The 13279-nt window shown below is 38.7% G+C and overlaps 1 protein-coding gene across 2 annotated transcripts; it reads left to right on the top strand.

Annotated features, from left to right (window-relative positions):
* On the top strand, window positions 4388-12355 carry LOC109725462. 2 transcript variants are annotated; one of them, XM_020254656.1, is made up of 4 exons: window positions 4388-4729; window positions 10830-11374; window positions 11462-11684; window positions 11788-12355. In XM_020254656.1, the coding sequence occupies exons 2-4, from the start codon at window positions 10841-10843 to the stop codon at window positions 11871-11873; spliced, it is 843 nt and encodes a 280-aa protein (XP_020110245.1). In that variant the 5' UTR covers window positions 4388-4729; window positions 10830-10840; the 3' UTR covers window positions 11874-12355. The 2 variants fall into 2 exon arrangements, with proteins under 2 accessions (XP_020110245.1, XP_020110243.1); XM_020254654.1 differs by lacking the exon at window positions 4388-4729 and adding an exon at window positions 10319-10475.

Here is a 13279-nt window from a genome sequence, read left to right as displayed (position 1 = left end):
CACGATCTCATCGCGTCCGTCAGCTCCACTCTCACCCGCGCGCTCTCAGAATCCTCTTCCTCCGGCGCCGGTGTCGATGCTTGCGCTGGTAAAGACGGAGGAAGAGGATGTGGCGTTGCTCTCTCATAGTCGCACAGGGCTGCGAAGGCGGTGACGGAGAAAGAGGATGCGGCGTTGCGCTCATTACCGTCATGGAGAGCCGCGAAGGCGGTGGAGGAGAGTCAGAAAGAAAAAAGAGAACGAGAGAGAAAAAAAGAGAGAGAAAAGAGAATAAAGATATTTTGGTCAGTTTTTGTAAAATTCGATCTGAATCTGCAAAATCCATAAAAACGGCCTACTTTTGCATATCTCAAAATTAGTAAATTTTTATGTAAATTGGGCTATAATGTAAGATGATAAATATTTTTTGCTTTTCTATTAATACATACAAATTCTTTTGAACAATATAAACAAATTATGCATGATGGCGAAATTTTTTCTTCAAATATATGAATTATTAATAAGANTTATTATATTTCTCATACAAATTCTTTTGAACAATATAAACAAATTATGCATGATGGCGAAATTTTTTCTTCAAATATATGAATTATTAATAAGATGATAAATATTTTTTGCTTTTCTATTAATACATACAAATTCTTTTGAACAATATAAACAAATTATGCATGATGGCAAAGTTTTTTCTTCAAATATATGAATTATTAATAAGAATTTTTTTAATTTTTATTTGTATGAGAAATATAATAATATTTTAGCAAAATTATTATTTTATATAGAATAAATGTATATTATTATATTAATAATACTATATTTTGTTAGAGATTTCCATATTGTATTCATGTCTTAATTTTTTAGAAGCTCCTGACTTGCTGTGTCTCTTGTCCCGTGTCTTATGTCCGTATCCGTGTCCATAACGCCTTGTTATATCATGTAACAAACAAATAATGAACAACATAATAACATAAAAAGATACCCTACAATATTAATAATGATACAATTTTACTCTTATTCCTTGCTGAAAAAGCAAGTTATCCCAGAAGTAAAAAATATTTATCTTAATGTTCGTTATTCCCGAACTAAACGGATCCTAAATATTAATTACTGAGTTCCAAACACATTATTAAATCCTAAACAATATCATTATACCCTAAACTCTAAACTCTATTATAACTCTTTCACCTTTTACATGTAAATGCCAAAATAGGGAACTCAAATTAAAGTATTTCTCTAATATTAAATAAGAATATTAAGAAGATAATATTTACATTTTTTTTTTTTTTAAGCTGTATGCACTACCCAGTTGTAGGAATGGTAATATTTCCAGACTCCGCTTCGGACAGGAATGGAGAGAATTTTGTCCCGTGGGAACTGGGAGGGAGAAAAAAGGAAAAGTTTTAAATACCATTCTTGTGGTTTTATTTTTCTTTTTTTTATTTAAGTACTCTATAATTCAAAGTGTATTAATTTAATATTTTGTAATTTTATTTGTTTTATTATCTCTTTCACTATTTTTTTTTCGTTAAATCAGTAACAAAGTTAAAATTAGAAGGTACTAAAGTAAATATTCGATAAATCTAGATGGATATCTGAAATTTTTTGTATATAATTTAACAAAATATTAATGGATGAACTGAAAAAAAGTGAAAAATAAAACTATATGATACTAAATTAATACGCTTTAAACCACATGATATTAGAGTAAAAAAGTGCGAAACCACATGAGTGGTATTTGAAGTTTATCCGGAGAAAAATTCCCCTTTCACTCGCGGAGACGGAGCGGGATAGGGATCGTACTCCCCGTCCCACAAAATTCCCAATCTCTACAAAATAATATAATATATTGTTATTATAAAATATAAAAGCTAAGTTTAATATTTTTATTATATTCTAAATTTAATTGAATATTTTAAACGTAATTAGTTTTTTAATACAATAGATTGGTTAGATAATATTTGATTGTTATATATTTATAGTAATTTGATGAGTGATATTTATATTTAATAATTTGGTATTAAAAAAAAGCAAACTGGAAATTGGATACAATTATAAATGGATAAAATTATAATAGGATAAAATTTAAACTAATATAAATTGGCCAATTTGCATAAAAAATTCACTAATTTTGGGCTTTTGCAAAAGTGGACAACTTTTTTCGATTTTGAAGATTCGGGCCGAAATTTCAGCAAACTGATCAAAATACTCTTATTACTTTTTCTCTCTCCTCTTTTGTTTTCTCTTGCTCTTTTTTTTTCTCTCTCCAAAGAAGGCAGCGGAGGTGAAGGCGGAAACAGCCCGCCTCGCCTCCGCAGTTCACGCCCTCGCCCGTGCACTCCAGCCCTCCTCGCCTCCGACCCTGCTGAGGCCACGTCGCCACCCTTCTTCTTCACTAGAGCACGGCGACATCGAGACGCAGACTCTTCTCCTCCACCGTGCATCAGAATGCCAAGACGTGGTCGAAGGCGGTGACAAAAAAAAAATTTATAGAAAAAAATATGAATAATAAAAAAAAAAAGAATATTTTTTTCCTACAGAAAAATCAAAAAATATAGGAGAAGAAAGAAGATGATGAAATTGCACACTTAAAAAAAAATTATACTGTTTTAAAAAAAAATTTGCACTGTTTTAATAAAAATTGCACTATTTCATATAGAAATTACACTCTTTTAAAATAGACTTTACACTCTTTAGGCCAAGATTGCACCATTTACGAAAATATTGCACTATTTCTTTTCTTTTTTTTTTTTGTTTCTCTTTCTCTTCTTCTTCTTCTTCTTTTTCTTCTTTGACAACGATACTCCCAGACTCTGGAGAGTGACCCAAAAGTGAGAAAAAACAAAAAAGCTCACATAGTGCGGCGCTCTCGCGCTCGTGNATCAAGAAGCATGAGTACATGGGATTTCTCAACTAGTGCGGTGCTCGCGCGCTCGTGCGAAGGTTGCGCCATCGCCGTCGCCGTCACCGTCTCCGTCGCTATCGCCGTCGCCAGCCGAGTCTTCTTCCTATAACAGCGCGGGCCTCCGCCATGGGAGCCCTGGCGTGAGCTCTCGGCCCATCCGGATCGCGATCGGCGTCTCCTCGAGCTCCGCGGTGAAGGGGAGAGGGGAAGGGGGAAGATGCCTCCGGTGCGGTTTGAGGTGCGGAACGAGTAAGGGTTGGGAGATCGGGAGCTCTACAGAGGGACCGCGAAGCGGGAGAAGCCAAAAGAGCTTCTCGATAGGGCCGCCGTCGCGGGGCTCGTTGGGATCTTGCACCAGCTCGGGGATCTCGCCGAGTACGTGATCCTCTTTTTGTTTTCTTTATTTGCTCGGAGTGGAATTGGGATTAGCGGTTAATTTTCTTCCTATTTATGCTGGATTTTTAGTTGAATTTGAGTTTTGGATTAGAAGAAAAAAGAAAAAAAAATATAAAAAAAGAAATAGTGTAAAATTTTCGTAAATGGTGAAATCTTGGCCTAAAGAGTGTATAGTCTATTTTAAAAGAGTGTAATTTCTATATGAAATTGTGCAATTTTCGTTAAAACAGTGCAAATTTTTTTTTTAAAAACAGTGTAATTTTTTTAAGAGTGCAATTTCATCATTTTTTTCTTCTCCTATATTTTTTAATTTTTTCTGTAGGAAAAAAATAAATTTTTTAATTTTTTATTATTCATATTTTTTTCTATAATTTTTTTTTTGTCGCCACCTCTCCCTTCTTTCTATCGCAACTATTGTGACGTCGTCGGAGGCGATCTCGCCGCTTCCGACGACGTCGAGCAGAAGAGCCTGCGTCTCAACGTCGCCATGCCCTAGTGGAGAAGAAGGGTGGCCACGTGGCCTCAGCAGGGTCGAAGGCGAGGAGGGCTGGAGTGCACGGGCGAAGGCGTGCGGGGCAGAGGCGAGATGGGCTATTTCCGCCTTCGCCTTCACCTCCGCCTCCGCTGCTTTCTTCGGAGAGAGAAAAAAAAGAACGAGAGAAAAAAAAGGAGAGAGAAAAAGTAATAAGGCAGTGTTTGGTTGGGAAACTAGGGGGTGCATAAGGGGTTAATCCTCCCTTGTTCCCCAAACAGAAATTGGGTTTGGTGGGAACATCTGTTCCCACCTTAGCGGGTTATCCAAGGATAACACGCTAACGGGTGGTGCTGTTCCCACCCGAGGCAGGAACTACGCTTATTCCCCTATAATCCTCCGGTTTACTGTGCGGCTTCGTTCGGCGATCTCCATCCCTTCTTCGACAGATCTGGTGCCACCGAAGCGCCCCCGGCTACCTCATCTTCCTCCTCGGCACCATCTGTCTCTCCGAAGCCGTCGATCACCTTTCCTCTTCCTCTTTCCTCCGGTTTACTGTGCGGCTTCGTTCGGCGATCTCCGGACATTCTTCGACAGATCTGGTGCCACCGGAACGCAGACGGCTACCTCATCTTCCTCCTCGGCACCATCTGTCTCTCCGAAGCCGTTGATCCCCTTTCCTCTTCTTCTTTCCTCCGATTTACTGTGCGGCTTGGATCGGCGATCTCCGTCCCTTCTTCGACAGATCTGGTGCCACCGGAGCTCGGACGGCTACCTTATCTGACTCCTCGGCACCGTTTGACTCTCCGAAGCCGTTGATCCCCTTTCCTAGCCCTCTTCCCTCCGCGATTTACTGTGCGTCGCCGATCGAGAAGATCCGCTTCCTCCTCCGCACCTCGTTGCCTCACCTCCTCCGCGCGCGCCTTCGTCTTACTCCTCGGGTTGGCCGACGCCGGCGATCGGTATGATTTTACGCCTTTGGACTCGACCCTACAGAAGAGAACTACTAGATCTAGTATTGTATTACACAAAAATTCCTCTTCTGTGCTTTTTCCCCTCTCTGTATGCTTTTGTGGCTTTCGCTCGACGCCCGCCAGTAGCGCATATTCCGGTCTGTGGTCTCGCTTCTCTCCGGTCATCTGTACCTATCCCCCTTCTCTCATTGCTTGTTGCTGCAGCTAGGAGTGTTGTACGACTGTCCTCCTCAGTCCCTAGCTCGATAAGGCCGAGCCTTGCATGCAGATCTTGTAGATCTAATTATACCCGAGCCATTTATCTTCCACTTTTGCAGGTATTTTCTATGCACGGCGACGCCGCTTGGTGTTGAAATCCTCTTTTTGTGCATCCCCTGTTCATTCTGAACCCGTGGTACGATAAGGTTTGGTCTTACCAAGATTTCATTGCCCTAACATCCAAGTTTGCTCTAAGCTTTTGTATAATTAGAGGATATATGATTTACTGCTATGCATGCTAAAATTCTATCCATATGTGATATTCATTTATGATGAGTCTATGCCGTCGGTAGAGAAGAGAACCCTGTGGCAGCATGTATGTAAAATGATTATGTTGCTTTGTTTGCCGGAATGCATGATATAGTGGGAATATAATTACAGTTGTTTAAATTTACATGAAGGATGCGAAAGATTGTATTGGCGATGATGACAGTTTCAAGTTGCATTAGATGGATGGCATGATTCTACAAATCAATGCACCCCCATGCTCCTTGAAAATCATTTTGAGCCACATGACCCAATATCACACCATAAGATACCGATTCTATTTCATTATACAATCTTTCAACTGCATCCTTTCATTATAATCAGTTTATAGTTGTCAACTGCCTTCACTTGTATTTTATTATAATAACTTTTAAATACTTCAGTTTCTTGAATAGTCTTCAATATGTTTGGATATAGTGGAACATAAATATGCTTAGCTAGTGCAATTTTTATAGATTTCTCACTATCTTTATTAGCTTCTTGACCGTAATGCATGTATGATATTGTCCTCGTTGTGAAAGTGGACAAACAGAATTGTGTCAAACCACATGAATGGTATGGCAATGAATTGCTATTTATTTGAACCACAGAAGCCTCCTCTCAAGAAACCATCTAAGTCTGCTCATAAGATAGGTGTGGTGTTTGAAACCACACATTTCCAAAATGTACACGTGGAAGGTAGTAGCAGATTGCATAACCAATCGTGGAAGCGAACTCCAAATTGGACCGATAGTATGGATGCAACCATGCTTAGTCTACTGACAGAAGAACACGCTTTAGGAAACTACACCAATGGGTCATTCACAAACGTTGTGTATATTAGAATAATAATTGATTTCAACAATAGGACCAATATGACCTTGACAAGGGACCAAATAAAGAATCGGCTAAAAGTGCTAAAGAGAATGTTCATGTTGTACAACTGTCTTGCAAATAAGAGTGGATGGGGATGGGATACTGTCCAGAACATTCCCACGGCTGGTGATGAAAGTGACTGGGATGCAATAATTGCGGTACAATTTAACGACTTTCATTTCAACTTCTTATTACAGTAGAATAATACTTATTTAATAATATTTACCTTAAATTGTGTTCAGGAGAATCCGGCGTATGCGAAGTGTAGGGATAAACCATTTCCAGCCTATGATGCCATTGAGTTTCTTACTGCAAAGACTACGGCTACAGGAAGATATAGTTTCTCGACAAGAATGGCCTCAGCGCCTACGATAGATAGCTCTTCCTCATCATCTCCTGGTGAGGAAGAAGGGATAATTGGAGAGAGAATGTCTGCATTCAATCTTCAACCAACGCCTTTCGAAGCTGTCACGCCCCGGGGTCCCTTTGAGCTTAAAAGATAGCGGGAAAGCGTCTGAATTTTTTTTTTTTTTTGAAATCCTGACCCCAGAGTATGCCAGACCCGCCACAAATACAGAGATTCCACTGTTCACACGGACAGAGTCTCCCCTGTATTTGCACGGCGTCGCACAAGTACAACAGTACAAACAGGATACAACCACAACTATATGAATATAGAAATTACCATACATTCATACATTCACCATTCATANTTTACACCCCTAGTGCCGTCGAGCGGAACACTAGCGTAAAGTATCTTAGTTGAAAAGTTCAATTCATATTCGACTTATTTATTATCAGTCTCCGGACGAGCAGACTCAGGAAATATAACAAATTAAACAAAATTTTAAAAATATATATAAAAAATAAATTTATGAGATTTTATTTATTAAATTTTGTTCCTATAAATAAATTTTTTTATAATTAAATTGAGCTTTATATTTAAATTAGATTAAAAATTAGATAATAAAAATATATATTATATATAATTATTTATTTATATATATAGATATAAAATATAAAATATAAAATTATATAAATATAATATATATATATTAGTGCTGTTATCAAGTTGAACACGAGCAAGCAGCTCGTGTCCGACTTGTTTACTAATCAAACGATTTAATTTCTAGCTGGTTTCTATGGTACCGTTTGGTTGGGGAACTAGGGGGTGAATAAGGGGTTAATTCCCCCTAGTTTCCCAAACACAAATAGGCTAAGGTGGGAACAGCTGTTCCCACCTTAGCGGGTTATCCAAGGATAACCCGCTAACGGGTGGGAACAGTTGTTCCCACCCGAGGGTGGAATACGACCGCTGTTCCCCTTCTCTCTCTCTTTCTCTCTCCGATTTTTTCGATCCCCTTTCCTCTCCCTCTTTCCTCTTTCCTCCGGTTTACTGTGCGGCTTCGTTCTCGGCGATCTCCGTCCGTTCCTCGAGACAGATCTGGTGGCGCCGGACCTCGGACGGCTACCTCACCTTCCTCCTCGGCGCCATCTGTCTCTCCGAAGCCCTTGAACCCCTTTCCGCTTCCTCTTTCCTCCAGTTTACTGTGCGGCTTCGATCGGCGATCCCCGTCCCTTCTTCGACAGATCTGGTGCCACCGGAGCTCGGACTGCTACCTCATCTTCGTCCTCAGCGCCATCTGTCTCTCCGAAGCCGTTGATCCTCTTTCCGCTTCCTCTTTCCTCTGGTTCACTGTGCGGCTTTGATCGGTTTTGATCGGCTTTGATCGGCGACATATATGGTGCCACCGGAGCTCGGCCGGCTACCTCATCTGACTCCTCTGCACCGTGTGACTCTCCGAAGTCGTTGATCCCCTTTCCTAGCCCTCTTCCCTCCGCGATTTACTGTGCGTCGCCGATCGAGAAGATCCGCTTCCTCCTCCGCACCTCGTTGCCTCACTCGATCTGCGGCGCGCTTCGATTTACTCTCGCGTGGCCGACGCCGAGAGATCGTGTTCTGATTTTGGCCTATTGGATGTGACCTAACAGAGAGTTTACTAGAATCTAGTATTATATTCCCAAAAAAATTTTTATTGTGTTTTCCTCTTTGATATGCTTTTGTGGCTTTGGTCGACGCGGTCGTAGGCATCGTATTTCGGTCTGTAGGGTGTTCTCTCTTCATTGTAGCTATCCCCTCTGCATGCGTATTGCTAATTGGATAGTGTGTACACTCGGTTATTCAGTCCTAGCTCGATACCGCCGAGCTGCTGATGATCTATGTAGATCTTTTATGCCGAACCTTTTTTTTTTTCACTTTGCATGTATTTATTGCCGAGGCAGACGTGGGGGGTGTTGATATCCGCTGCTTTGTGCGATCCCTGTTTGATTTAACCGTGTTGGCGTTAAGTTTGGTTGTTCTTTTACAATTTCTTGCTACATCAAGTTTGTCTAACTTTTTGTATGATTAGAGGATATTAGTCTATGAGTAACCAGTTCATCAAATCGCAGCTAGCATCTAAATATTCATATATTCGGATTATGCAGTATATGCTGAGTTTATGCCCGTCAGGTTAGAGAAGTAAACTGTGTGCGAGCTATGTTGTAAAATGATTATGTTGCTTGTTTGCCGGAATGAATGATGCTTGTTGGAATATGATTACAGTGTTTGATTTAATGAGCATGCGGAAGATTGTATTGGCGATGATGACGGTTTTAAGTTGCTTAGGATGGATGGCGAGTGATTCTACAAATCAATGCCCCCATGCTCCTTGAAAGAATTTTGTCACATGACCCGAATATCACAAAAAGATGCGATTTCTATTCATTATACAATTTTTCAAGATCCTTTTCGATTCATATCAGTTTATAGTTGTCAAATGCCTTCGTTGTAGTTCATTCATACGTTCAAAAAACTTATGTTTCTTTGAATAGTCGTCAATCTGTTTGGATAAAGTGGAATATATGCTTAGTTAGTGCTAATTTTTCAGATTTTTGCAGTATCGTTTTATTTAGATTCTTGGACGTAATGCAGTATGATATTGTCCGTCGTTAGTGTGAAGTGGACAAACAGAATTATGCAAGATGTAGTTACGTAATGAATTTGCTTATTTGTTTGCACAGATGCCTGCCTCGCAGAATCCATTAATCTGACTATTAAGAAAGGTGTGTGTTTTGAACACACACATTTCAAAATTACACGTTGAAGTAGTAGGAGATTGCGATACCTAATCTTGCAAGGCGGAACTCAAATGGAGCTGATGAGTATGATTGACCTATGCGTAGTCTAACTAGAAGAAGCGAGCTTTAGTGAAGATACAATGGTATTCTACAAGTTCTTGGATGAATAATATGTTTCAGCAAATAGGACCAATATGCTTGACAAGGGCCAAATAACGATATCGGGCTAAGAGTGCTAAAGAGATGTTCATGTTGTCAACTGTCTTATATAGAGGGGATGGGAGATGGGATTACGTGTCCTAGCAATATTCAGCTGTGGTGTCGAAGTGTATGGACTGTAATTGCCGGCCTGACAATTTAACGACCTAGCAATATTCATGCTTTTTATTAATATGGATATATAGTTTATTCATATTATGACTTAATACTAAATGATGTTTCTAGGAGAATCGGCGTATGCAAGATGTTAGGAGTAAACCATTTCCAAGCTAAATGAATGGCCATTGAGTTCTTAGCTGAAAGCCCGTTCAACATGGACTTCAGAGATATGTTTCTCGACAATGAATGGCTAGCCTAAGATAGAGGTTTCTCATTTATTCCTGGTTGAGGATGAAAGGGATATTGGATGAGAGATGTTGATTCAATGGTAACAAGGCTTTCGAAAGACGGAGGGTCATACGGCTCTGCGCTCTTATGCCAATCAGTAAAGCGAGTACTAATAACAACGCTCTTCTAGCAACTGGATAATCCCTACTCGTGTACGACTGGAAATGCTAGATGTTGGAACTCCGTCTGGGACGAGTAAAGAGGGCGGATCGTTCTCACAGCTACAATCTCACAGAACAAAGGCATGTACTCGTCGAGGACGACAGAAACAAAATAAATTGAAAAACCAAGTGAATCCAAAGTGAGCGAAGCTAAAGGTAGCGAAGCGGGAAACACAGAACGATTTAGTTCGAGAGGTTTGCGATGATGCGGAATTAGCCAGATATCAAACATACAAACTAGATCGAAAAAACAAATGCAATAGGCAGATTCTATCATCTACCTGGATTGACAGATAGAGATCTATATGACAGCGGCTGATGTGTTAAAAGAGGATAAGAATCGTCAAATGTTTATGACGATGCTGGATGAGCATGCATGTATGTGGATTGACCGGCAAGTTGCATCGCAAAATAACATATACAAGCAATATTTTCCAGACTTGTAGGAGACGACTTTACTGTTGGTGGTACGATTGAGATGACTTTATGTTTGGTTATGTTAGGATTACTCTTTGCTCTTCCTCTTATGTTTTTTAGAACTCTATGTACTCGTGTACGGTTTAGACGCAGTTGTTTGTATGTTTCATGATGCTGCTATTTCTCTTTGCATGTATGTTTTATTATACTTGACTCTATGTACTCGTAGTAGGCTTTAGATGCAGTGGTAACATATTTCGATATGCCTGCATTACTCGTTGCATTTATCTTATGTTGTTGTTGACTTTATGTACTCGTACGATTTAGTCGTGATTTTACTATTATGTAATGCTTATCTTTCACATGATGTCATAACTGAGGTACTAAATATTATGTTTTTGCAGCCGTACTCACAATGTCATTATATTCAACTATGTTTTCTTCACCTGTGATAAGCAATATGATGACAATATTAGACGAAGAGGATGCTTATTGGGAGCAAGTATTTGTAGTGCTCATTAATCAAGGATACTTGACATATAGTAATACATCTCAAAAGCGACAATGTCGTACCAGGCCATTCACTGGCCATCAATTCATTTGTGATATTTTGAATGGTCATCCTGATCGAGGGTATAATCATTTTCGAATGACGACCACTATATTCATTGCGCTTCGTGATGAGCTTGTTGGAAGAGGGCTGATAACTAGCACAAGAAATATGACAGCTGACGAACAGTTAGCAATTTTTCTTTTCTGCGTAGGCCATGGAGTTGCAAATAGGGTACTGGCAGAAACTTTTCAACATTCTGGTGAAACTATTAGTCGACATTTTAATAATGTTCTTCGCGGAATTGTTATGCTGAAAGATGATTATGTAACCCTGCCACCGAGTTATACTACAGTACATCCAAGAATTAGGGATAATCCGAATTTCCATCCTTTCAAGGTTGAGTATAACTAATATATTTTCCAGCCTTATATGTTACTTTATATTTTGCATTAATTGTATAATATGAGCTTTGGTGATTTGTAGAATGCAATAGGTGCATTGGACGGTACGCATATTCCCGTGGTTGTCCGAAAGAGCAAGCAACCACGATTTAGGTGTCGCAAAGGATTTACATCACAGAATATGATGGCTGCTGTATCCTTTGATCATATATTTCTATTTGTATGCACAGGATGGGAAGGTTCAGCAGCTGATATGAGAGTATTAAGATCGGCATGCGAAAGTGGAGGGTTTACTATTCCCGAAGGTATAATTCGGTTATTTACTTGTTAAAATATTATAATGCATGTTACTTTTGAATGATCTTATATTTAAATTTGCGAACTTGCATTTCTCGACTATATTCGCAGGCAAATATTACTTGGTAGATTCTGGATATGCTAATACTGATAAATTTCTTGCGCCATATCGCGGAGAGAGATACCATATTAGTTAATTTGAGGGTAATACCCGTGGCCGCACACATCGCAATCCGCGAGACTTGTATAATCATCGGCATGCTCAACTACGAAATGTAGTAGAGAAGACTTTCGGCATATTGAAGAAGCGTTTCAAGATTCTAAATATTGCAACTCCATTCCCTATAAAGTTCAATGTCTTATTGCTATGGCATGTTGTGTCATACACAACTTTATTCGTCGACATCACGGAGCTGATAGATATTTTACTGAAGAGCTTGACCCACCGTCTCCTGAAGATGACGAAGAAGACCTTGGGGATTTCGGCTTTGCCGCCACATCGGAGTCACATCGGGGCGACGATATTCGCACTAGTATTACAGACCAGTTATGGAATAGTAGAAGTTAATTATCTGGGAGTGTCGTTTGCATTGGATTGTATTAAATGAGTTTGCTTTCATGTGTGCTAATTATATGTGTTTATATAAAATATGTAGACATATTTTGCTTTTATTGCATACTTATTAATGTCTGCTACGCTTTTGTAATGTATGCTAACGGATGGTTTGTCTTTTGTATTGTTTTATCGTCAATGTTTCGTAAAGTTTGTAGCATAGTCTATATTGTGTTAAATATTTAATAAGATGGTTAGAAATATTCTTATATGATTATTAATATGTTGTATGCAATATGGATTGAAATGTATGTAAAAGGTGGAAAGACAGTGTTTGTAACAAATGGTATATAACATGTGTATGAAAAGGTTTGAATGTTTCTTTATTTTACTATAGTTATTAATTTGGTAAGTTTGTTATAAATCTTATTGCAGTATAAAAGTTTAAATTTATTTTTTCGAGAAGTATAATTTAATTCTAACGAGCGCAAGTTGACAAAAAAATATTCATTAAATAATTAGTAATGTTTTTTAACAATATTGTAATTCATTATTTATTTAATTAATTTTTGTTACCTATTTTTAATTCCTTTCATACTTTATTCCTCTTATTCTATCTTATACATCCAAACACTATTTTTCTTATACCTGGTACAAATCTAATACTCAACCAAACACAAAAATACACTAGTTCTAGCTAGTTCCAACATTTATACCTATCCCTGGAACTAGCAGTTCTATCTTATACCCGAACCAAACGGTACCTAGGGAATGCTGATATCGCCTAATTAAGTACTTTCCTTCCACTGAGCTCTTCTTCTTTCCCAAGTTCAAGCTCCGATATCCTTAAAAACACAATTAATTTATTACATTAATTTTTTTAAAAAAAAAACTCTTTACAGTCCGTACCATTCTTCGCAACATTCAGCGGATCGTTATTTTTTTTGTTTTACACACCGTGCCCTGCAAGTCCTTTCTTTTCCTACATTTTCTTTTTCCCTATATTATCTAATATATATTTATGATATGTCTTTTACAGCACACTCTAAT

This window comes from Ananas comosus, linkage group 20 (assembly GCF_001540865.1).
Source record: "Ananas comosus cultivar F153 linkage group 20, ASM154086v1, whole genome shotgun sequence".
Classification (NCBI taxonomy): domain Eukaryota; kingdom Viridiplantae; phylum Streptophyta; class Magnoliopsida; order Poales; family Bromeliaceae; genus Ananas; species Ananas comosus.
The sequence above is the reverse complement of the archived record's forward strand: the minus strand, read 5'-3'. Positions and strand labels throughout refer to the sequence as shown.